Genomic DNA, 23,724 nt, shown 5'->3' with positions numbered 1-23,724 from the left:
TGGAGGAGAGACCAGAGACAGGATTAACCAGAGAGTCCTGGAGCTGACTTCCTTCCATTTCCATAGTCCCCATTTGGTGAGGGCAAGCAACGCACCCAAAGAGCCAAAAGTGGGGAAAATACACAATAGAGGACCCTAAACTGACCAGTGCCGCGGAGCTCGCTGGCCAGTGGGGCCAGATGAGTACGCGAGGTCGCTAATAAGCCCCCTGGTCTGGGGCAAGCACATGCGAGCCCAGGCAGGCAGGGGATCCTGCCGCACGGGGAGCACGCTCAAGGAGCCCGCGTGAGAGTGCAGAGAGATCCCAAAAAATAGCGCAGCCCTGACCGAAGGCGTCACAGAGCTGCTCCAAGCAGGAGTCAGACACAGGCATTAGACTCCTGGAAGGCTCAAACAAACAACCCAAGGCCCTATAGGGTCAACAACTGACATCATCAGAGACAGGCCAAGAAAGAAAAGTAAAGGACAAAAATACTTAACAGACTCTCACAAAAATGGGAAGAAAAAGAAGTTCCCCCCAAATGAGTGGATAAGGGTTCTCCCCACAGAGAGAGCTAAATGAAATAGAGGCAAGGGAACTATCAGATACTGAATTCAAAACAATGGGTCTAAGGAAGCTCAATGAGCTCAGCCAGCTCAAAGAGAACTATGAGAAACTTCAGAGAAACTATCAGGATCTTACAGCAAACTATAGCAACCTGGAAAAGGACATAGAAACTATCAAGAAGACACAAGAGGATATGAAGAATACCATTTCTGAATTGAAGAACACAGTAGAAGGAATCAAAAGCAGGCTGGATGAAGCCGAGGATTGAATCAGTGAGATGGAGGACAAGTTAGAAACAAGCTCCCAGAAAGAACAAGAAATGGAAAAACGGCTCAAAAAGAATGAAGAGGCATTTAGGGAAATGCAGGACAACCTGAAACGCAATAATATCCGTATAATAGGGATACCAGAAGGAGAAGAAGAGGAGCAAGGGATAGAGAACCTCCTCGAAAAACTAATGATGGAAAATTTCCCTAATTTGAGGAGAGAAAGGCTCTCATGGATCCAGAAGGCACAGAGGACCCCACTCAAGAGGGACTGAAAGAGGTCCACTCCAGGACACATCATCATTAAAATGGCAACTATCAAAGGCAAAGAGAGAATCCTCAAGGCAGCAAGGGAGAAGGAGAAAGTAACATACAAGGGGGCCCCGATACGCCTAGGAACTGACTTCTCAACAGAAACACTACAAGCCAGAAGGGAATGGCAACGAATATTCCAAGCCATGAAAAGCAAGGGCCAACAGCCAAGGCTGCTCTACGCAGCTAGGCTCTCCATTAAAATAGAAGGGGAAATACAGAGTTTCCCAGACAAGAGAAGACTAAAAGAATACATCTCTACCAAACCACCACTCCAAGATATGCTAAGGGGACTGGTTTAAGCAGATGAAGGAAAAGAATGAGAGAGAGGAACACAGGTACAAAGAGAAAAGATGAGTAAGTTTCTATCAGTAATATCTCTCAATGTGAATGGACTAAATGCCCCAATCAAAAGACACAGGGTGCTGAATGGATAAGAAAACATGACCCACACATATGCTGTCTACAAGAGACCCACCTCAGAGCAAGAGACCTACACAGATTGAAAGTAAAGGGATGGAAAAAAATATTCCAAGCAAATGGGCATGAGAAAAAGGCCGGGGTTGCCATACTTGTATCAGACAAAGTAGATTTCAAAACAAAGGCCATAAAGAGAGACGCAGAGGGGCACTTTATAATACTTAAAGGAAGAATCTATCAAGAAGACATCAACATGGTAAACTTATATGCTCCTAATAGAGGAGCCCCCAAGTTTATAAGGAAATTGTTGGATGACCTCAAAAAAGATACAGACAGCAACACACTGATAATAGGGGATTTCAACACCCCACTGTCAAAAATGGACAAATCTTCCAAACAAAACATTAATAAAGATATCGTGCAGCTGAATGACACACTGGATCAAATAGACTTAACTGACATATATAGAACCTTACATCCCAAAGAAGAAAAATACACATTCTTTTCAAATGCTCATGGCAGTGTTTCAAAGATAGACCACATGATAGGACACAAAGCAAGCCTCAGCAAATTCAGGAAAATTGAAATAATACCAAACTTTTTCTTGGACCACAAGGGCTTGAAACAGGAAATCAACCTCCACAAGAAACTTCAAAAACTTGCACACTCATGGAGACTGAACAGTAGACTATTAAACAATGAATGGGTCAACAATGAGATAAGAGAAGAAATCAAAAAATATTTGGAAACAAATGAAAATGAACACACAACAGTCCAAAACCTATGGGACACAGCAAAGGCAGTCCTGAGAGGGAAGTTCATAGCAATACAGGCTTACCTTAAAAAGATAGAAACATTTCAAATAAAAGACCTAACACTACAACTTCAAGAACTGGAGAAACAGCAACCAATAAATCCCAGAGCAAGGAGAAGGAAGGAAATAGCAAGATTAGAGCAGAACTGAACGACATAGAGACAAAAAGAACAATTCAAAGGATCCACCAATCCAGAAGCTGGTTCTTTGAAAAGATAAATAAAATTGACAAGCCTTTAAGCAGACTCATCAAGAAAAAAAGGGAGAGGACCCAAATTAATAATATCAGACACAAAAGAGGAGAAATAACAACTGATACCACAGAAATACAAAGGATTGTCAGAAACTACTATGAACAATTATATGCCAAGAAATTTGAAAATCTTGATGAAATGGACAAATTTTTAGAAAAGTATAATCTCCCAACACTAAAAGAGGAAGAAACAGAAAGCTTGATCAGACCGATAACAGCTGGGGAAATTGAAGCAGTCATCAAGAAATTCCCAGCACACAAAAGCCCAGGGCCGGATGGTTTCACAGGAGAATTTTACAAAACATTTAAGGAAGAGCTAACCCCTGTCCTTCTCAGACTATTCCAAACAATCCAAGAGGAGGGAAGACTCCCAGACACTTTCTATGAGGCCTGCATCACCCTGATCCCAAAACCAGATAAAGACCCTACCAAGAGAGAAACCTACAGGCCAATTTCGCTGATGAACATAGATGCTAAAATCCTCAACAAAATATTGGCAAACCGCATCCAGCAATACATTTGAAAGATTATCCACCATGATCAAGTGGGATCATCCCAGGGATGCAGGGATGGTTCAATATACGCAAGTCAATAAACGTGATACATCACATAAATAAAAGAAAAGACAAAAACCACATGATCATCTGGATAGGTGCAGAAAAAGCATTCGATAAGGTACAGCACCCATTTATGATCAAAACACTCAGCAAAATGGGAATAAATGGGGCATTCCTCAACATAATAAAGGCCATATATGAAAAACCTACAGCCAACATCATACTCAACAGGCAAAAACTGAAAGCACTCCCACTAAGATCGGGAACACGACAAGGATGTCCGCTCTCACCACTTCTTTTCAACATCGTATTGGAAGTCCTAGCCACAGCGGTCAGACAAGAGAAAGAGATAAAAGGCATCCAAATAGGAAAGGAGGAAGTAAAGCTATCATTGTTTGCAGATGACAGATAGTGTACATAGAGAACCCTGTAGACTCTACCAAAAAACTCCTCAACCTAATAAGTGAATTTGGCAAAACAGCAGGATACAAACTCAACATTCAGAAATCAAAGGCATTTTTGTACACCAGCAATGCAATAGAAGAAGAAGAAATCAGAGAAAAAATACCATTCGATATAGCAAAAAGAAAAATAAAGTACCTAGGCATAAATTTAACCAAAGACGTAAAAGACCTGTACGCAGAAAACTATACAACAGTGAAAAAAGAAATTAAGGGAGACATAAATAAATGGAAGCATATACTGAGGTCATGGATTGGAAGAATTAATATCATCAAAATGTCCATACTACCCAAAGCAATTTATAGATTCAACGCAATCCCTACTAAGATACCAATGACGTATTTCACAGAAATAGAACAGACATTTCAAAAACTTATATGGAACCATAAGCGACCCCGAATAGCCGCAGCAATTTTGAGAAAGAAACACAAAGTAGGAGGGATCACAATACCGGTCATCAAACTCTACTACAAAGCCACTGTACTCAAAACAATCTGGTACTGGCCCAAGAACAGACCCATAGACCAGTGGAACAGAATAGAAAGCCCAGAAATAAGCCCAGGTCTCTATGGACATCTAATATTTGACAAAGGGGGCAGAAGCATAAAATGGAGCAATAATATGCTCTTCCACAAATGGTGTTGGGAGAGCTGGACAGCTACATGCAAAAAATTGAAATTGGATCCTCAGCTGACACCATACACAAAAATAAACTCAAGATGGATAAAAGACTTAAATATAAGTCGCAACATCATAAAAGTCCTAGAGGAGAACATTGGCAGGAAACTCTCAGATATCCCATGGAGCAATTTTTTCACTGACATGACTCCTAAAGCAAGGGACATGAAGGAAAGAATAAACAAGTGGGACCTCATCAAAATAAGAAGCTTCTGCATGGCTAAAGAAAACATCAGCAAAATGAAAAGGGAGCCAACCCTATAGGAAAATATATTTGCTAATGATACATCACATAGAGGTTTGATCTCCAAGATATATAAAGAACTCACTTGCCTCCACTCCAAGAAGACAAACGATCCAATCAAAAAATGGGCAAAGGACCTGGGCAGATGCTTTTCCAAGGAGGAGATAGAGAGGGCCCAGAGGCATTTGAAAGGATGCTCAGCATCACTAGCCATCAGAGAAATGCAGATCAAAACCACCATGAGGTACCACCTCACACCGGTCAGAATGGCCATCATAAACAGATCAACGAACAACAGGTGCTGGCGAGGCTGTGGAGAAAAGGGAACCCTAGTCCACTGTTGGTGGGAATGCAGACTGGTGCAGCCACTATGGAAAGCAGTGTGGAATTTCCTCAAAAAGCTGAAAATGGAACTGCCTTTTGATCCAGTGATTCCCCTGCTGGGACTATACCCTAAGAACACCAAAAGGCCAATTCAAAAGAACCTATGCACCCCAATGTTCATAGCAGCACAATTTACAATAGCCAAGTGTTGGAAGCAACCTAAATTCCCATCAGTAGATGAGTGGATCAAAAAGTTATGGTACATATACACAATGGAATACTACACAGCAGAAAGGAAAAAAGAAGTACTAAACTACGCGACAGCATGGATGGAACTGGAGAGCATCATGCTAAGCGAAATAAGCCAGGGGGTGAAAGACAAATACCATATGATCTCACTTATAAGCGGAACTAAACCAACAATACAAAGATGCAAGGAAAATACGACCAGCAACACTGAAAGGAAAAGAAATCAACAGAGACAAGAGGGAAGGTGGGGGCAGGGAAAGGGAAGGAAAGGGGAAAGTCAAGGAACATATAGCAAGGACTCATGGACAAAACCAAAGGGGAAGAGCTGAGGGAGGGGAGGAGGGAGAGGGCAAGGGAAAGTGGTGGCGGGGGAGGCAGAGACAAATGTATTTAAAAAATAAATAAATAAATAAATAAATTAAAAAAAAAAAAGCTTTGGCTTTTACCCCGAGATGGGAGTCCTTGCAGGAAGGACATTGGATGGCCCATGTTTTAAATGGGTCCTTTTAGCTACTGTGTTTACGAGAGATCCGAAATGTGCAAATTTATGTCAAAATATAAAGCAAAGACCACAGGATCTCAAAAATAAAAAATAAAAAATAAAAAATAAAATTTCAGTGTATATACTTGGCAGGCAAGGAAACAAACCAGTGAGAAATTCATTAGTTGGGAAAAGTCAGAGTTTTTAAACTTTTTATATTTAAATCTATTGTAGTAACACTCGTTAATAACATTACATAAGTTTCAACTGTATCATTCTATAATACATCATCTGTACATTGCATTGTGTGTTCACCATCCAAAGTGTCGTCTCCCTCCATTAGGATAAAGGGGATCAAATATACATATTTTTCCTCTCCCTACCCCCCTTCCTCTCTGTTGTCTATGAATTTGTTTGTTTCTTTCTTTCTATTTTACATCTTACATACGAATGAAATCGTATGATTCTTGTCCAAGTCAGGGCCTTTTAAATGCTAGAAAGACGAAAGGGGGTTCATGATGGTTATGCTGATTAAGGATTGAAATCCAGAAGTTTGAATATTTTGGATAAAACAAGTCCTTTGCTAAATGGGCAGCAACAAGACTCCAGTTAGGTCTAATAAAGGTCTGGCCTAGGTGTCATTCAAAGTTCATAGTCCATCAGCTCAGCTGGTTTTAACCAGCTGAGGTATAACATAGCATTCCATTTTGATTTCTCTTAGGCAAGTGCTATAAGTGGAAATTTTTCCTTTTACAATTGGAAACAGGGAAAGCTGTTAGGAAGCCCTTGTAGAAATCCAGGCAGAAGCTGGTGGGGTTCATTCTAGCTTATACATGGAGGTGATGAGAAGTGGTTAAGTGGTTAGGTTCTGGATCTATCTGGAGATGAATAAAGAATGGCTCCTAGGTTTTTGGCTGGTGGAACTGGATGACTGGAGTTTCCCTGGAGATTGGAAAAACTGTGGGTAGAGTACGTTTGAGGAGGAGATTAGGAGTTCATGGAAATTTAATGTGTTTATTAGATGCCTGAGTGGGGACAGCAATAGAAACTGGTTGGCTGGTGAGATGAAGTTAGGACTTGAAAGAGTTTAAGATGGTATTGAGTATCAGGAGACCACATGCATTCACCTAGGGAGCCAGTGAGATAGAATCCTGGGGACTCCAACAGCGTTTTCCCTATCTTGTCCAAAATTTTAATTCATATATATTTTTATTATAATGAAAATATTCTTGTAAGTCTCCTCAAATGTTCTGTGGAATAATCTTTGAAAGCCTCATGGTGCCTAATATGGTGTTTTGAAAAAAAGTAGGTACTCAATAATCTACTTTTTACAATCTCTTACTATGTGCCAAACACTATTTCATGTTTACTAACATATCTTATTTAATCTCCCCAAATTTATTAGATAAATTTACAGATAAGGAAACTGAGGCCAGAAAAGTTGAATACTTTGCTTAGCTAAGAGAGGTAGGGCTGGGGTTTAAGCCCAAATTTGTCTAATTCCCTTATAACTCTGCTTTCAACAGTAGTTTACTAATCTTGGTAGAGAACAAAACGAGTAGAAGATGAGGAATCCCAACAACTTGTAATTCCTGGAACGTATCAACGGTCTTTAGTACGACAGTCTTCAAACTTGAGTATATACCAGAATCACCCAGGAGACTTGTTAAAACATAGACTACTGGTCCTCAACTCAGAGTTTTTCATTCCACAGGTCTGGGTTGTGGCCTGATTTGTATCTCTAAAAAATCATTATGCTGATGCTGCTGGTCTGGCGGGTTTTCCCTGATTTTGCCAGCTAAACAGCCTGACTCCACTTGCCCACTGGCCAGGCCTTTCTAATTCCCTAAAAGGGAGGAGTTTCTGCAGCTAGTCAGAACTTCACAAGGGCCCTTGGTGTAGCTTCAGTTTTGACTCATAGTCCTCTCCTTCTCAAGGCACATGGATGTTAACGGTGGGGAGAGAACGAAGGGATGACAGTGGCTCAACTCGAGGTGTTCTCCAACACACAATTTACTAATCTGTCCATTAATTGTTCTTCTTTTGTCATTATTCTCCCAGCAGTCACCCCTTCCTGGGAATGAACTTCATCACTCCTCTGGCTCACATTGTCCACCAGGCATAGGGGAGGTTCGGGTAGAGTGGGCTCTGAAAGCTTACAAAACTATCAAAGAGGCCACTTTAAGAACAAGAATACAAGAATGTAAATACACAATTAGGCACAGAGTCTTGGAAAGAGCTTGTGCAAGAAAGAGGCCCTATAGATTAAGCTTCATTACCTTCATGAGACTTTCCTCAAATGTGTCTGTACATGTCCAAATTCCAATATATTGAAGTTATTGCCCATAAGGCTCCTGAGCCTGGGGCTAATTCGAAGATGTGGTTTATTTTTGTGTGAGTACCTGAGTATTTCTTGGTTGGAGGGGCTTGCCTGCCTAAGCATGGGCAAGGGTGGCTGACTCCTTGTACGGCACATTAGCAGGTAGTTGGTACGCCGCTCTCAGGCACTCAGTTACTTTAGCTGCCTTGGGCAGCTTTCTTGCCTGTTGCCCTAGGCTTATGCAAATATGGAAAAGCCAACGTAGAGATGATTACTCCTATTTCATTATATCAAGAACAAAATTTGATTACTCACATTTAACACTAACATTCAGAAATGTAAAATTGCTTTTCAAAGGCCACTAAAAATCCATTTATAAATAAAATAAATGTAAGAGCTTGTCTAGGGTAGCCCTTGGAGGTTCTTCTGTAAATCTTCCTGAAATCTTATTTTCCTATGTAGTTTGTTCCAAGACGTATTAGGGGCGGACTTAGTCTTAAAATGACATTTACTAAATAGTCTCTAAATTAAGAGTTTGGGAGAGGTTACTAGGATGAGTAAAGAGGGACTCCCTCATCGAACGTAAATCGTTTTGGAGAGAAGAGCTAAGCGCACCGAGAACCTTATTCTAAGGTGGAAAGGGAATCTAAGAGGTACGAATGGAGACTACAGAGGATGGTGTTTAATTTGGGCCTCGAAGGAAATATGTGAATAAAACGTCTTAAGATCACTTCAAGACGAGGCCAGCCAGCAGTGCCACTGGACATTTTTCCAAAAAAACAACCTGCCCTCTCCCTCCAGGGTCAGTACTGCTTTGTACACACACACATAACAGTGGGCACAATCCAAGGGCAAGAAGGTTCCAGTAAGCGCTCCTGGATACACTGGCCGGGCAACACAAAAATGAGCAGAGCAGGTCTCCTTTCTCCAGGAAGCGCCTTCAGGCACAGAATCAGGCACGGGGTATTCCCCCAAGGGGCTGAAAGGCGCAGGTGGGACCAGGAAGTCACTGGAAAGGATTTTCCGCGCTGGGCCTCGAAGTCAGTAGGCACACTGAATCCTTTGGAAGGCTCTCGCACTGCAGTGCCTACGATGCGGGAGCTGTTCCCCGCGTCTAAGCAGCTGCCAAACCTCCCACAGCGCCCTGGAGCTCCACCCCTACACCACGGCGGCTGCGCCGCGAGGCCTCCCCGTCTCCACGTGATCGCCGTCACCGCCTCCGTGAAGCGTGCGTCGCCATGATAACTCCTGGCGGCAGAGCCAGGGCTGCCTCCCCCCTTCTTCCTGTGGGACAGCGTGGCAGGTTGGGGCTGTGCTGTCCCCGCTCTCCCTGACCGGTGGAGCCGTGGGCCTCCGACAGCCAGACGAGGAGTTCAGACCCACTGTGTCCCGGCAGACAGCTGACCGGCGGGCCCACAGGTGACTGCACGGCGGAGGCGGTGCCCTGGGCCGTGCCCCGCCCCTCGCAAGCCAGCGTCCGGAACCCTTGGCCCGTGCCCGTTTTCAGAATGGCCGCCTGCCGTGCTTGACCCGGGGCCTCTCCGCTTCGACTCCTCGCTGGCGATGCCGAGGCTGGGGCCGTGACTGACACGCTCGCTCACACGCACGCACGGACCCAGACCCACAGCCGGAGTCCCAGTCCTGGGCCCGGAGCCGCTCTCGTCCCCGGCGTCGCTGCCCGAGTCTGGACCACGGCTCCCGTGCCGCCACCGCCGCCTCGCCGAGAAGGGCCGCGCCGTACTTCGAGCGCGGCGGCCCCCGGCCGGCAGGGATGGGAAAGCGGGCCGGAGGAGCAGCAGGAGCCGCCGCCGCTTTCACCTCCGCCGGAGCCGGTCTGGAGCCAGCCGCCGGCCTTGGCAGGGGCCCGCGGAGCGTGGCCGCCGGCCTCCTAGGAGCGCTTCACCTGGTAATGACCCTCGTCGTGGCCGCGGCGCGGGCCGAGAAGGAAGGTGGGTGTCACCGCCCGGCGTCTCTCCAGCCCCGCGCTGTCACTGCGCCCTCGCGACTGGGAGGCAGGGCAGCAGCACGGAGCTCCATCTGGCCGAAGTTGCCGGGTCGAGCCCCGTCCGGAGTCTTGAACTTGCTGTCCAGATGCCAACTCGCTGCATTGGCCCGCACCGAGTTGCTCTTGTTCGTGATTCCTTCCCCTTGTCTTCCCCCTTGTCTCCTGTCACTGCCATTTCAAAACTTCCTGACTTCTCGGATAGTCTTGCCACTTGGCCCACTCTGACGGGGGATGGTGCATATATTGAGACTTGATTCCTGTTAATAGGCAAATTTTAGGACACTTTTTCTTCTCTTGGTTGCGGTTTGAATAACGGCGTACATACAGGGCTTACTTTAAAGTGCGGTAGTAAAAATAGCGAGACTGGTGGAAAGGCTTCAAAACACAACTTAAAACATTTTACTTTGAATTTGTTCAGACATTTCTAGGAGATGAATCTTGTTTCTTCAGTTTCCCTCGTCAGTATCGCTTTGCAGGGTTGACGGATGTTTAGCTAACAGTTCTCTGTATGTATGAACAGTACAATTCTATTTGGCGTTCTAGTAAGTTACTGGAAGTCTGTTTATATTTTTTATTTTAAGATACGTAATTGGGTATCGTTATCTTCAACACGAAAGACTTTAAATACAAATGTCAAGTTTCTAGTTTGCAAATCTTATCTTCAATTTACAGTTAAGGGTTGGCCCCTATTTAAAACCTCTTGTTAGTGTTGTATGACTGTAAACTGGTGCTTTCACAGGATTAAACATTATTTTGTCACCTAAAAGACCAAATCTGTAATTTCATCAATACTACCTGTTTTTGAGCGTAGGGAAATGAGTCACAGAGCCTTCCTGAAGAAATCACTGAAAAGTCAATGCTTTTTTAAAAAACTAAGCAAAACTTGTTAGTTTAGCTTTTGTTTCACTCTGAACTGCCACTGCAAGAAAATTTGATGTTCCACTTTATGCTTTTTATTGCAAACCAAATTAATGTTGAAGTGTAAGTGTGCTTCGGTTTACTGTTTATTTTTGTTCAAAACATTACATTTCTTCATTTCATACTCTAAGCAACCTTAGTCTGGGTTAACATATATGGAAATTATTCAAAGAATTGCAATCTTTATAGAAAGGAGTAATTGTTTATTTCCAGAATAAAATACTGATGTTTTAGGATCAGTCAGGCCTGCGGTTGTCTTAATTCATCATTGGTTACAGGCCTGCAGTTAGTTGATTGTTCTTGTGTGTCCATGGTGCCCAGCACAGTCTGGCATGTAGTTGGTGTCCCATAAACCTAAAATAGTACTATAATGTAATGGGATTGTCTCCCTGAGTTTAAAATCGTCCTTGGCAGGTATTGTGTCCTTGCTTTTCTTTCCCTTTGCTTACCCTGCACAGTGCCAGGCACACAGTATAGACATTTGACATTTGTTTGAATGAATGACTGCCTTCATGGGTCATTGTTAGTACAGGGAAATAAAAGAATGATTGAGTCTAGTGAAACATTAACTTTGTATTATTCCGCTACTTATTTTTCCAAGAACCATTTTATATGCTCATTATTTGTATATAGTTAAGGAAACAAAACCCTTGTTTGAGAAATGTCGGCCTAAATTTTATATGCCAGTTTCCCATTTGTGTAGCTTATAAATTTTGGTGTACTCTCTAATCCCCATAAATGGAAGGGTCAGGTGAGGAGAATGTTCGCCAGGGTATCAAGTTTGAAAAGATGTGGTTGAATCAGTCAGCCGTCCTTGCACAGTGAGACATCTTTTGTGGCCATGTTGTGTCTGTGTGACCAATTTGTACAAATGAGCTGTTCAAGGTATTGATGGTGATTATATTAATATAGAACAGAAGCCTCTGCCCATCATCAGTGGATCTGGTTCATATTAAATATTCCTGAAGGTATCTCCAAAAATAGCCTGTGCTTTCAACCTTCTTGCTGATCAAATTCTAGTATTGTTTTTGTTTGAGTAAGCAGGAGGAATGAGATTGATTTTTCTCACATGATCGTGATACCATGATCTGATGGGGTACAAATACAGCACTTACCCCAAAAAGTTATTGTTGAGTTTTTTCAGCAACTCCGGGCAGATTTTTGAAGGTAGCTGAGTTCAGTTTGTCCATTGACACCTTAGGGATTCTTTTTTGCTTATTTTAGTAACTTAAACTAGTTTTCTTTTTCAAAGTTGAGATTTACCTGCAATTGTAATGATGGTTTTCTGGGCATTTTGTAAGTTTGTATAATTTTTCTCCACTGCAGCAGAATTGCACCAAAAAATCTTCAAAACAAAATAAAACTCATTGTCTCCTGAAGGAAATAGCTAGATTACCTAATGCAGTTTTTCATGTTTGGATTAGGTGTTGTTAATTTTTGAAAGTCAGAAGCATGAGCCTCTGACTTCCCATCATTTGGAAACTGTAAGAGTTTAAGATAACTATAAGTTTAAGATAACTATATCTTAATATTCATCTTTACTAATCTATGGGATTATATTATTAATAGCCCAAAGAAAAGGGACTTAGAAAATGTTTTGGCTGTACTCTGTAGTTTGTATGGACTTTGAAAGAGTTGCCAGAGGTAGAAGTTACTATAATTACTACAAAGAACTTGTTTATTCTGGATTAATGTCAAGATTTGTCTTGAAGCTAAGATCTAGATGTTGAGAATTGTGAAAGTTAGGGGTGTGTGTTTGTGTAATTAAAGTATATTAAAAATATGTAGCAAAAATATATATTTGTATGTATACTAAATGCATAATTTTTAGTAGTATTTTGACTTGCAATCAGCTCATTATGACCAGCACATAGGAACATTTTTTAAAAAGCACCTTGCCATGTAATATAGTTCTTTTTTTCCCCCAACATAGTAAAGAGCTCTGTATTTCTGATACAGAGGCAACCACTGTATGCTAGGGTTAATAACTCAGGCCAAAGTTTGGCCAGTTTGTGTTACAGCAAAAATTGTTCCAGTGTCTTCTGGCCTCCATACTCATTTTTAAAAATTTTATTTTTCAATTATAGTGGACATTCAATATTATTTTATATTAGTTTCAAATATACAGAATAGTGGTTAGACAATCATAATTTACAAAGTGATCCCCCAGTATTTCAAGTACCCCAATGGTACCATACTTAGTTATTACAATATTATTGACTATACATTCTATATGCTGTAGTTTACTATTGTAAACTGTGACTATTGTACAATACTTCTGAAATGGGTTTTTGGAAGGCACGGTTGTCTTTTAATTTCTTATAAATAAAAAGGTCATTTTATTTGTCTAGTAAATATACACTTGGATAAGTTTTCAGGAATATGATTGTTTTGGCCTGTGACAATTTATGTTTCAGTTTTGTTTTAAGCTGTGTATGTGACAGAAGTGCCGAAGGAGGATATGAAAATATTTTATCTACAAATGTAGATAATATTTTATCTATATATGAACAAAGGGCTTAGAAATAAAGGCCCAAAGAAAGAGATAAAAACCTGATTAGGTAATTTGTCTTAGGATGTAGAATTTAATTAGGAGTAGTATTTACTTCTAGTCAAATTATCACTTTATATAAATGTAAAAATATTTTGAAATGATTTTCTCAAGAGTGGCGTGTTTTTATCCTTTGGGTGTAGAGTGACTGTTCTAATTTAGGGTCTAGTAAATAAAACATTACTTCATTAATATTGCTTAAAGCTGTTCAGTACTGCCAGGAGCCTTGGGATCCTATAGTTGGAAAAAGTGTGTCTTCTCTTTAGTGGATGACTATTTCCTTGTCTTTGCAGAACTCAAGAGACACCAGCTAAAAAGATCAGCTTTGGGGTAGATGTAAAAATCATGTAATTCTGTTGTCATTCAGCGTAGTAATAAGCCAGACTACTCTTGGGGATAATTCAATCATTGCTGGGTGCTTGATATTTTAGAAATTCTCCATCATTTGCATGTGGCTTGAGTGTTCTGATTATCCTTGCCAGATTGCCCAGAGGCTTGTTTTCTGTGGCTGAAATTTCCCCTGCCATCTGTTGTTGTAGGCAGCATCAGGTACTGTCCATTGCTGAGCCTTGGAACCTTTTTCCCTTGGTTTCTGTGATTTTGTACTTGGTTATGACCCTGCCCTTGTCAGTCACTGTTCTCTAGCGTGGACGTCTCCCTTCATGTACATTTCTAGCCGTCGTCATACTGCACATGTCCAAAACAGAATTATCTCATGCCACCTCCAGTTTCCCAGATTTTAATATTAATGCCATGATTATTCACTGCCACATTGGTGTCTCATTTTTGACTCTAGCAGGCAACATCAGTGCCTATTTACTATCTTGGTTAGCTCCCCCACATTCTCTAGCCTGGGGCATTGCAGTGGGCTCTCACTTCTCAACTTTCTCTATTTCTCTTCAGTCCTGCAGTCCCCTCTGAATTTGGATTATCTTTGTCACTCATCTATCATTCATTTTGAGCTTTATTGTGTATTGCCTTATTTAGCTACTTAAATTATTTTATGGGTGTCATTCTTTGCCCAGACTGGGATTTCTGTAGGGCAGAACCTCTGTTAACACGTGCAGTTTATGGATAGCAGGCATTCAGTTTTAAATGAAGGTTTGCCTAAAATGACTTTATTCTCCCCTTCTTAAACCAAGACCTGGATTGAGGGTCAAGAGTACATGTAAAATTGAACTCAGATGCAGATGTTATTAGGAATTCTGCTGTAACAGGACATAGGGTGACACCACTTTTTTCTTCTCTACATGTTGCTTTCCCTTATAACTAAAATGAGTAATAAACACTTTGTGAAGCATCATTTTTGTAACTTTTGGATTTTAAGATTTCAGATTCTCATAAAATGTCAATTTATAGACCATGAAACAGGCACAGAGAAATGAAGTAATACAGGTACACCTCAGAGATAACTGTGGGTTGGGTTTCAGACCACTGCAGTAAAGTGAGTTGTAGTCTTTTGCTGGTGGACAGTATTGGCTTCACGTTGTCAAAAACCAAACATCTTGAAGTGCAATGAGGTGAAGTGCAATAGAATGAGGTGTGATGGTATTCTCAAGGTAACAGAGCTGGTACATAGTTGAGCAAGGATTCCATTCTAAGCCATCTGTTCCTAAACCAAGCTATCTAATTCTGAATGAGTACTTAAGGTAGTAGATTTTGTTGTACTGTATACCAGCTGGAGAGAGCAGACCTGCCAGTTTGGGCAAGACCAGTATATGCTGTGACCATTCATATCACTTCCTATCAACTTGTTAACCACTATAATGATTTATTTTGTTGTATATATCACTCAGGGCAAAGGTCTAAGGTCTAAGAGGATCCTTTTTACATAGTATATCACAATAGCGTCGAATCTGCTTTGTTTGGTTATTTCTGTATAATTGTGAAAACACATAACGAAATTTCATAGTGTTAAGTATACTCAGTTGTGCAGCATGTTTCCAAAACTTTTTCGTTTTGTGTAACTTAAACTCTATACCTATTAAACAGTAACTACCCTTTTCTCTGTCCCTCTCCCAGCCGCTGGCAACCTCCATTCCACTTTCTGTTTTTATGATTTTGGCTATTTTAGATACCTGTATAAGTGGAATCATGTAGGATTTGTCTTTTTCTGGTTGGTTTATTTCACTTAGCATAATATCCAAGGCTTATCATGTTGCAGCATGTGACATGATTCTCCTCTTTTTTAAGGCTTCTATTGTATGTATATAGCATTTTCATTTGACATGTGTTGCTTTCACTTCTTGGCTATTGTGAATAATACTGTTATGAGTATTAGTTATGAGTGTGCATGTGTTTCTTCAAGATTCTGCCTTAATTCTCTTAATTCCTTAATTATATATCCAGAAATGGGATTGGTGAATCATATGATAGTCCTTTTTTTAAGTGTTTGCTCAACTGCCATACTGTTTTCCATAGCAGCCACACCACCAACTGCAAGTTTCAGTTTATGGTTTCCCTAACAGGGCACAAAAGTTCAGTTTCTCCACATTCTTGCCAACACTTATTTTTAATAGTATATTTAAAATAGTTTTTATAGTGGCCATCCTAATGGATGTGAGGTGATATCTTATTGTAGTTTTGACTTGTATCTCTATAATAATTAGTGACATTGAGCATCACTATTTGTATATTTTTTTTTTTTTTGAGAAATATCTATTCAAGTCCTTTGCCCATTTTTTAAATGGGGTTATTTTGTTGTTGCTGTTGCTGTTGAGTTGTAGGAACTCTTTATATATTCTAGATATTAAACCTCTTGTCAGATAAATGTTTTGCAAATATTTTATCCCATTTCATAGGTTACCTTTTTATTCTGTTGATTGCATCCTTCAATGCAGAGAAGTTTTTAAGTCTGATATAGTCTCATTTGTCTGTTTTTTGCTTTTATGGCCTGTGGTTTTGATGTCATTCAAGAATATATTGCCAAATCCAATGTCATGAATCTTTTCACTTATGTTTTCTTCTGAAGTTTTACAGTTTTGGATCTTAAATTTTGTTCTTTAATCTGGTTTGAGTTAATTTTTGTATATGATGTAAGATAAGGATCCAAAATCATTCTTTTCCACTTTTTCCCCAGCACCATTTGTTGAAGAGACTGTTCTTTCCCCAAGGGTCTTGGAACCCCTGTTTGAACATCTTGTGACAATTTATATTGCAGTTTATTTCTGGGCTGTCTATTCTGTTCCATTGATCTGTTTGTCTCTTATGCCAGTGCCACATGTTTTGATTACTGTAGCTTTGTTGTATGTTTTGAAACCAGGAAGTGTGAGACCTCAAACTTTGTTCCCTTTCAAGATTGTTTTGGCTATTTGGGGTTCTTCGAGAGTCCATGTGGATTTTTCTGTTTATGCAAAAAATACTGTTGTGGTTTTGATAGGGATTGCACTGAACCTGAAGATTGCTTTGGGTAGAATAGACATCTTAAAAATACTAAGTTTTCCAATCCTTGAACAAGGGATGTCTTTCCCTTTATTTGTATCTTCTTTAATTTCTTTTACCAGTGTTTGTAGTTTTCAGTGCATAAGTCTTTCACCTCCTTGGTTATTATATTTTTCTCTTTTTTGATGCTATTGTTAATCAGAACTGCATTTTTAAAAAGGTTTTATTTTTAGAGGTGGGAAGAGAGGGAGAGAAACATCAGTGTGTGGTTGCATTTTGCGCACCCCCTGCTGGGGACCTGGCCTGCAATCCAGGCATGTGCCCTACACTGGGAATTGAACCGGTGATCCTTTGGTTCTCAGGCCAGTGCTCAATCCACTGAGCCACACCAGCTAGGGCTCAAACCTGCATTTTTGAACAGTTTCAGTCATTGTATGGCACTGAGAGTTGTGAATGTAGTTTTTGATAAAAGTAGCATACTCTATTAGAAACTACAAATTCTACATAAAATATTTCCTTAGATTATTTGCTTATAAAATGAAATGTATTTTAAGACCTCTTAAGTTCTAACAATTTATGACTTCTAAATCGGTTGTGACTGCAAAATGAAATGACAATTTAACTTCGGCTTTTAACTACTTTTTTTTCTGTGTATTTACAGTGTTAGATTTGGATCAAAACATATGCTAGTTAAAACTGTCTTAGCAGTCAGAACAGGGTGAGGAATAGCCTAAGCCAAATCTACTGACACAAATTAATTAGCAGTTTGCATTCCATGATATGACAAGGTCCCTACTTGGGTTTTTGATTAGAGGACTTTGGTGTGGACCACATGTCTCCTTGGGCAGGACTAAATGTCCTGCAAGGAGACTTTCTTTTTTGGGAATGGTTAAATTGGATGCAGGAGATTATCTAGGAAATTATTTATGGGACAAAAGTTCTCTCCAAAACTTAGCTCTGTTTAGAAAAAGCTTTGAGATATGGCTTCAGTTTGTCATTCCAAAAGTTATTTGGTAGAGCAGCATATAAGAGAATGTGCTTTTCCAAACTGGGCCACTTAAAAAAAAAAAAAATGCTTCTTAGAATTGGTTACTTGGGCTCAGCTGAAGTATTGCATCTTAATTTGCAAATGGAGCATGAAATAGTTGTTAGCAATACCAAGAAGTACAGTAATTTCTGTTTTCAGATCCAGTGCAGCAGTAGGTAGCTATGTTTCCCATTTTGGGGAGTTACTTCATATTTAGAGCTCACTGGGGCTTCTCTTGGATTATGGCTGGAGGAGAAAATGAGTTACTGAGAATGGTGCTGAAGAGAGAAAGCGTTAGAAGAAGCAGTTTAGATCTAACTTTATTGAGTACTAGATATTCTTAAAAATAGAAAATAATTTCTGAATATCGTCAGTCCCTTCCCAACTGCGCCCAGGTTTATTTGTACTTACATAGGATCATGAGCTTCTGGAGGTTAAGGACTAGATCATGTTTTTCCTGTCCCTACCATTTTAAGGGGTTCAGCACAATGAGTTCAGTTTTGGTAGGAGAAGCAATTAAAAATGAACCAGAATAAGAAAAAGTGTTTCTGGAATGATAATATATATTTATCCAAGTTTTATTTTTTTACCATTTCAGGAATATATCGTGCAGGCAGTTATTGTCTATATGGGTAACACCTATAATTGCTTGATCATGATGGCTAATGTTTACCATATACGTTCTTCAAATCACTTGAACACTGTGCTAATTTCTTTGCATGTCTTGTCTCATTTAATTCTCCCATTAACCGTATATAGGTGGACAATCCTCCTTTCCTCACCCCCGAAATCGGCTTGTACTTGACTACAATTCCTCTGTGGCTCTCAGTACTGCTGGGAGGTGCTTGTTTGTGTTAGTATAATGCACAGTTTTAATCTCTAATGAAATGAGATACTGTAATATGTTACAGTTCTTCCTGTGTGCGCAACTTAGCATTTTCTTGTCTATGTTGTTTTTATTCCCTGTGAGCCCTAAAATTAGTTTTGAAGAAAATTTAAAATTCCTATTTGCTTTTCAATTAGAATTGCATTAAAATGTTAGACAAATTTGGAACTTAATGACATCCTTATAATGTTTTCTATGTTTTTTCCTTATATATACACACTAACTTGAACTGTATGAAATTGCCATTTTGTGGGTGTAAATGGCACCTTGACATGATTGAATAACAACTTAGCTATTTAATATGTATGTTTATATGTATTATTGCATTGTCTAGATCTTTAGAACAATGTTAATAGGAGTGATTAAAAAGTGAGGCATCCTTATCTTTTTCTGTTCTTTATAGGGTAATTAACACCATGTTTCATTGTGATATATGATTGTGGTGTGTAGTTGGTTGAAAGCAAGTATTTGTGATAATAGGAAATGTCTTGTGTATTTAAGAGTTTTAGTTTTAAGAATAATAAGGGATAGGTGTGATGTTTATTAGGTGAAATATCTCATGCTCTTTTATTTTTAGCTATTTATTTAGGCTGTTTGAATTTTAGCAGCAGTTACCTTAAGTCAGTGCCACTGAACTCTCTTGGTGAACTAACCTGTGCCTCTAATGCATCTAGAAGACCTGTTCATTGATGCCACTGGACATGGGCAGCTATCTGCTAACAGGCTGGTCTCTTCACACTTCTACACATTAGCTCCCTCTAGTTGATTTATATCTATATATTGTGGGATGTGTGTTTTTTTAACCCAAAACTCTTCTAAGAGTTTTTTGAAATACTTTAGACATTGCCAAAAGCTATATAAAGTTTAGCAACAACAACAACAAAGTAGTTTTAAGAACAAATTTAACAAGAAATGTGCAGTATTTGAGAAAAACTTGAAAACATTCCTGAAGGCAAAAGAGTAGATTTGAATAGTGAAAAGATATTTCTTATGCATGGATAGGAGAATTCAACATTTTAAGGATGTCAGTTTTCTCTAAGTTAACATTAATTTAACACAATGCAATTTAAAAGTACCAGCAAAACATGAGTTAGAAAAGTTGATGTTAAGGTTTATATAGAAAAATGAACATGTAGAAATGCTGGGAAAAGGCTGAATAGTTATGAGGTATGAGTAGCACAAGCAACTTATTAAAAATACTCTTAAGCCATTATATAATTGAAAAAGTAAGATACAGGTATACAAATAGATAAGTGGAATAGAATAGAAATTCCTAAGTACATGTGATTTATGCTCATCACCTGCTTTCCTTCTGGGAGTCTGTAATGTGCTAGGCAGAAGGTGCCTATGTGATCAAGGTCCTAATTTAATCCTTAGCCTCTATGTTCCTTTTGCTGCTATAGCAAATTACTGCAACTTCATTGGCTTAAAACAACGCAGATTTATTCTCTTATGGTTCTGAAGGCAGAATTCTAAAATCAAGGAGTAGGTAAATAGTTCCTCCCAGAGGCTTCAGGGGAAGATCTGCTTTCTTGCATTTTGGGCTTTGAGAGCTGAGCATTCCTTGCCTTGTAACCCCTTACTTACATTGCTCCATTGTCTTGCTTTGTTTCAGGTTCTTTCTCATTTATCACATTGCCTTCTGTCCCTCTCATCACCCACCTCCCTCTTATGAAGACCACTGTGATTGCATATGTTTTATGCCCTGCAATACATTATTATTTTTGTTCAAACTGTCAATGATTTCTTTGAAAAAGATTTTAAAGAGGTTTACATTGTGTGTGTGTATTTATGTAATTAACATGTAGTTACCATTTCTGGTGATTTTAATTCTTTGTGTGTTTATATTTCCATCTGGTATTTTCTTCTGCTTGGAAGATTCCCTTTAAAGTCTTTCATAGTATGTATCTTCCAAGAAGGAATTTTTTCAGCTTTTATATATCTGAAATAGTCTTTATGTTGCCTTTTTTTTTTCTTTAGAAGACATTTTTGCTAGGTATAGAATTATAGGTTGACATGTTTTAAATTTTTTTTAGTACTTTAGAGATGTTAGCTTCACTATATTCTCCCTTGCATTGTTTCCCATGAGAAATTTGATGTCATCTATATCTGTTCCTCTGTATATAACATCTTTTTTTCTCTTGATCCTTTTAAGATTTTTGTCTGTTACTTGTTTTGAGCAATTTGATTTCATGTGTCTTGGTATAGATCTTTTTTCATGTTTTTGTGTGCATGTGTGTAGGGTGTATTGAATTCCTTGGATCTATGGGGTTATAGTTTTCACGAAGTGTAGGACATTTTCAACTATTATTTCTTTAAATATTTTTCTGATGGTTCTCTCCCCAACTCCAATTTGGAGGCTCCAATTATCCATGCATTAGGCAGCTTGTAGTTGATCTTATAGTTCACTGTACTATTTAGTTTTTGTAATTTTTCTGTGTATTTCATTTTGGATAGGTTCTATTGCTTTGCCTTCAAATTTCTTAATCTTTTCTTTCACAATGTCTAATCTCCCATTAATCCCATTAAGGGTATTTTTCATCTCACAGATTGTGGTTTTTCTATAAGCATGATTTCAGTCTTTTTTATATTGTTTATTTCTTATTTAATTTTTTGAACATACAGAACACATTTATGATACCTTTTTATTGTTGTATCAGCTAATTTTAACATCTGTGCCAGTTCTGGGTTGGTTTCAACTGAGTATTCTCTTCATGTTTTCTTACCTTTTGTTCTTTAAAAAATTTTTTTAATTGATTCTAGAAAGAGGGGAAAGGAGGTAGAAGGAGAACAAGAGAAAACTATATGAGATAGAAGCATCCATCAGTTGCCTCTTACCCGCACCCCAACCAGGGTCCGAACCTGCAACCCAGGCATGTATGTGCCCTGATCAGGAATCAAACCAGCAGCCTTTTGGTTTGCAGGACAACACTTAGCCAACTGAGCCACACTTGCCAGAGCTTTTCTTATCTTCCTATATGCTTACTAGTCTTTAACTGGATGCCAGACATCATGAATTTTTCTTTATTAGGTGCTATATTTTTATATTCCAAAAAATAATGTTGAGCTTTGTTCTGAGATGCAGTTAAGTTACTTGAAAGCAGTTTGATCCTTTTGGGTCCTTGCTTTTAATATTTGTTATGTGGGTATAGACCAGTGCTCAGTCTAGAACTAAATATTCCCCATGGCTGAAGCAAGACCTTCTGAATACTCTATCCAAAATCCATGTTTACTGGGGGGAACAGGCTCTGTGTGAGCCTGGCAGTGAGCAAATACCAGACATTGTCCTAATCATTTTCAATGGTTCTTTCCCAGCCCTAGGTAGTTAACCATATGTGCTGATCAGTTCCTAATGGAGACCCTTTGTAGTTCTCCGGGATTGTCTGTGCAGCCCTTTTTCTCATATTCTATCTTGTGAGCTCTCACTGCCTTGGTTTCCTCTGGGCTCTCAGCTTTGTCTCATTAATTCAGAGTCCACCAGGCTCCATCACGGTATCCCCTCTCTATACTCTAGCCTAGTAACTTTCAAGGCAGTAAACTGGGAAAATCATAGGGCTCACCTTATTTGTTTCCCATCTTTTAGGGAGTGTTGTCCTTTACTGACTGATATTAATCTGAAAACTATCATTTCATTTATTTTGTTTGAGTGTTTGGTTGTTTCAAGTGGGAAGGTACGTAGAGTCTCTGTTACTCCATCTTGCCCAGGAGCAGAAGTCTAGATACTTGTATCAGTTGTTATTCTTGAGTATGGCCAAGAAGTACTCAAGAATACTCAAGAGTCTCAAGAATATTCAAGAATACTTGTTATTTTCAGGTATTATTTGCAAACCTCTTGCTACAAAACAATTTTGGTAATATCAGATAGGATGGTTTATTCGTTTCTTACTGCTACTGTAACAAATAACCACAAGCTTAGTGGCTTAGAACATCACTGATTTACTGTTACAGTTCTGGAGATCAGAAGTCTGAAATGGATCCCAAGAGCAAAATCAAGGTACTGGAAGGGCTGTGTCCTTTCTGTAGTCTGTAGGGGGAAATCAGTTTGAAAAGAAGACTTTTCAAGCTTCTAGAGGCTCCTCACATTCCTTGGCTTGTGGCCCCTTCCGCCATCTCAGAGCCAGCAACCCCTGGCCAAGTTCTTACTCTGCAACCTCTCTGGTCCTCCCTTTTCTGCTTCTTTCCTCCTCTTTTAAGGATATTGAGCCCACCCACATAATCCAGAATTGTCTCTTAAAGCCAGCTGATTAAACCTTAATTCCATTGCAACCTTAATTCCCTTTTGTCTTGGGAACTAACGTATTCACAGGTTTCTGAGATTGGGACATGGACATCTAGGAGATGGGGGAGGTTTTTTGCTTGCCACAGGTCTGTGGCTTTCACCATCCTTCTACTCAAATGCTTATTTTCCTACAGTGAAGAAAAATGATCTATTAAGGATTTTCTTCTAAACCTATACACATTAAAAATATTATTATACAAAATGAACTCTGTAAGCCTGTACTTTTAAGAGATGTGTTGTTATAGTTTCTGTCTCACACATAATATATGGAGGTAGTTTGTTTTCATTACAGATGCAATTCTGATGTTAATTGTTGTGGGTTACTTTACAAAATTATGATTTGAGACTTTTCAGCCCATTGTTATCTGACAATCTATAGAAACTTTTCAAGTTTGTGAAGTTGATTTAGTGTTACAAATGTAATTTTAGGGAGGCGTCAATCTAGTTTATATTTCAATATTTTTTCCTCTTAAAATTATATATATAATAGTATCTTCCCCTCCCTCACTTATCACAGTTACCTTCTTTTGTACTTTGTCACTTGTTTTCAAGTGGAATAGCTGGTCACTCCTTGTGTGTGTTCTTTCCTGTCAGGCATTCAGCAGTGTCAACTCCCACATGTCAACAATTTCAGTGCTGTTTGACAAGGGTCTTTGTTGTAGATCCATGATTTTTCTCCCTGTCCTTTACCCACAATTCTTTGGGAAGGGTTGTGTGTACTTAATATTGATAGAATAACTTGTGTACAAC

The 23,724-nt window shown here is 39.4% G+C and overlaps 1 protein-coding gene across 1 annotated transcript in view; it reads left to right on the top strand.

The window, feature by feature from the left end:
- Window positions 1–9,387: 9,387 nt before the first annotated feature.
- Window positions 9,388–23,724, top strand: part of TMEM131 (transmembrane protein 131) — a 243,461-nt gene continuing 229,124 nt past the window's right edge. Inside the window, exon 1 of the mRNA XM_054586120.1 lies at window positions 9,388–9,876. Within this exon, the coding sequence (XP_054442095.1) occupies window positions 9,699–9,876 (178 nt within the window). The 5' untranslated portion in view covers window positions 9,388–9,698. The remainder of the gene's footprint in view (window positions 9,877–23,724) is intronic.

The sequence above is a fragment of the Pteronotus mesoamericanus genome, unplaced genomic scaffold (genome assembly GCF_021234165.1).
Source record: "Pteronotus mesoamericanus isolate MK-2021 breed Mesoamerican mustached bat unplaced genomic scaffold, CSHL_Meso_final contig_121, whole genome shotgun sequence".
NCBI lineage: Eukaryota > Metazoa > Chordata > Mammalia > Chiroptera > Mormoopidae > Pteronotus > Pteronotus mesoamericanus.
The sequence above is the reverse complement of the archived record's forward strand: the minus strand, read 5'-3'. Positions and strand labels throughout refer to the sequence as shown.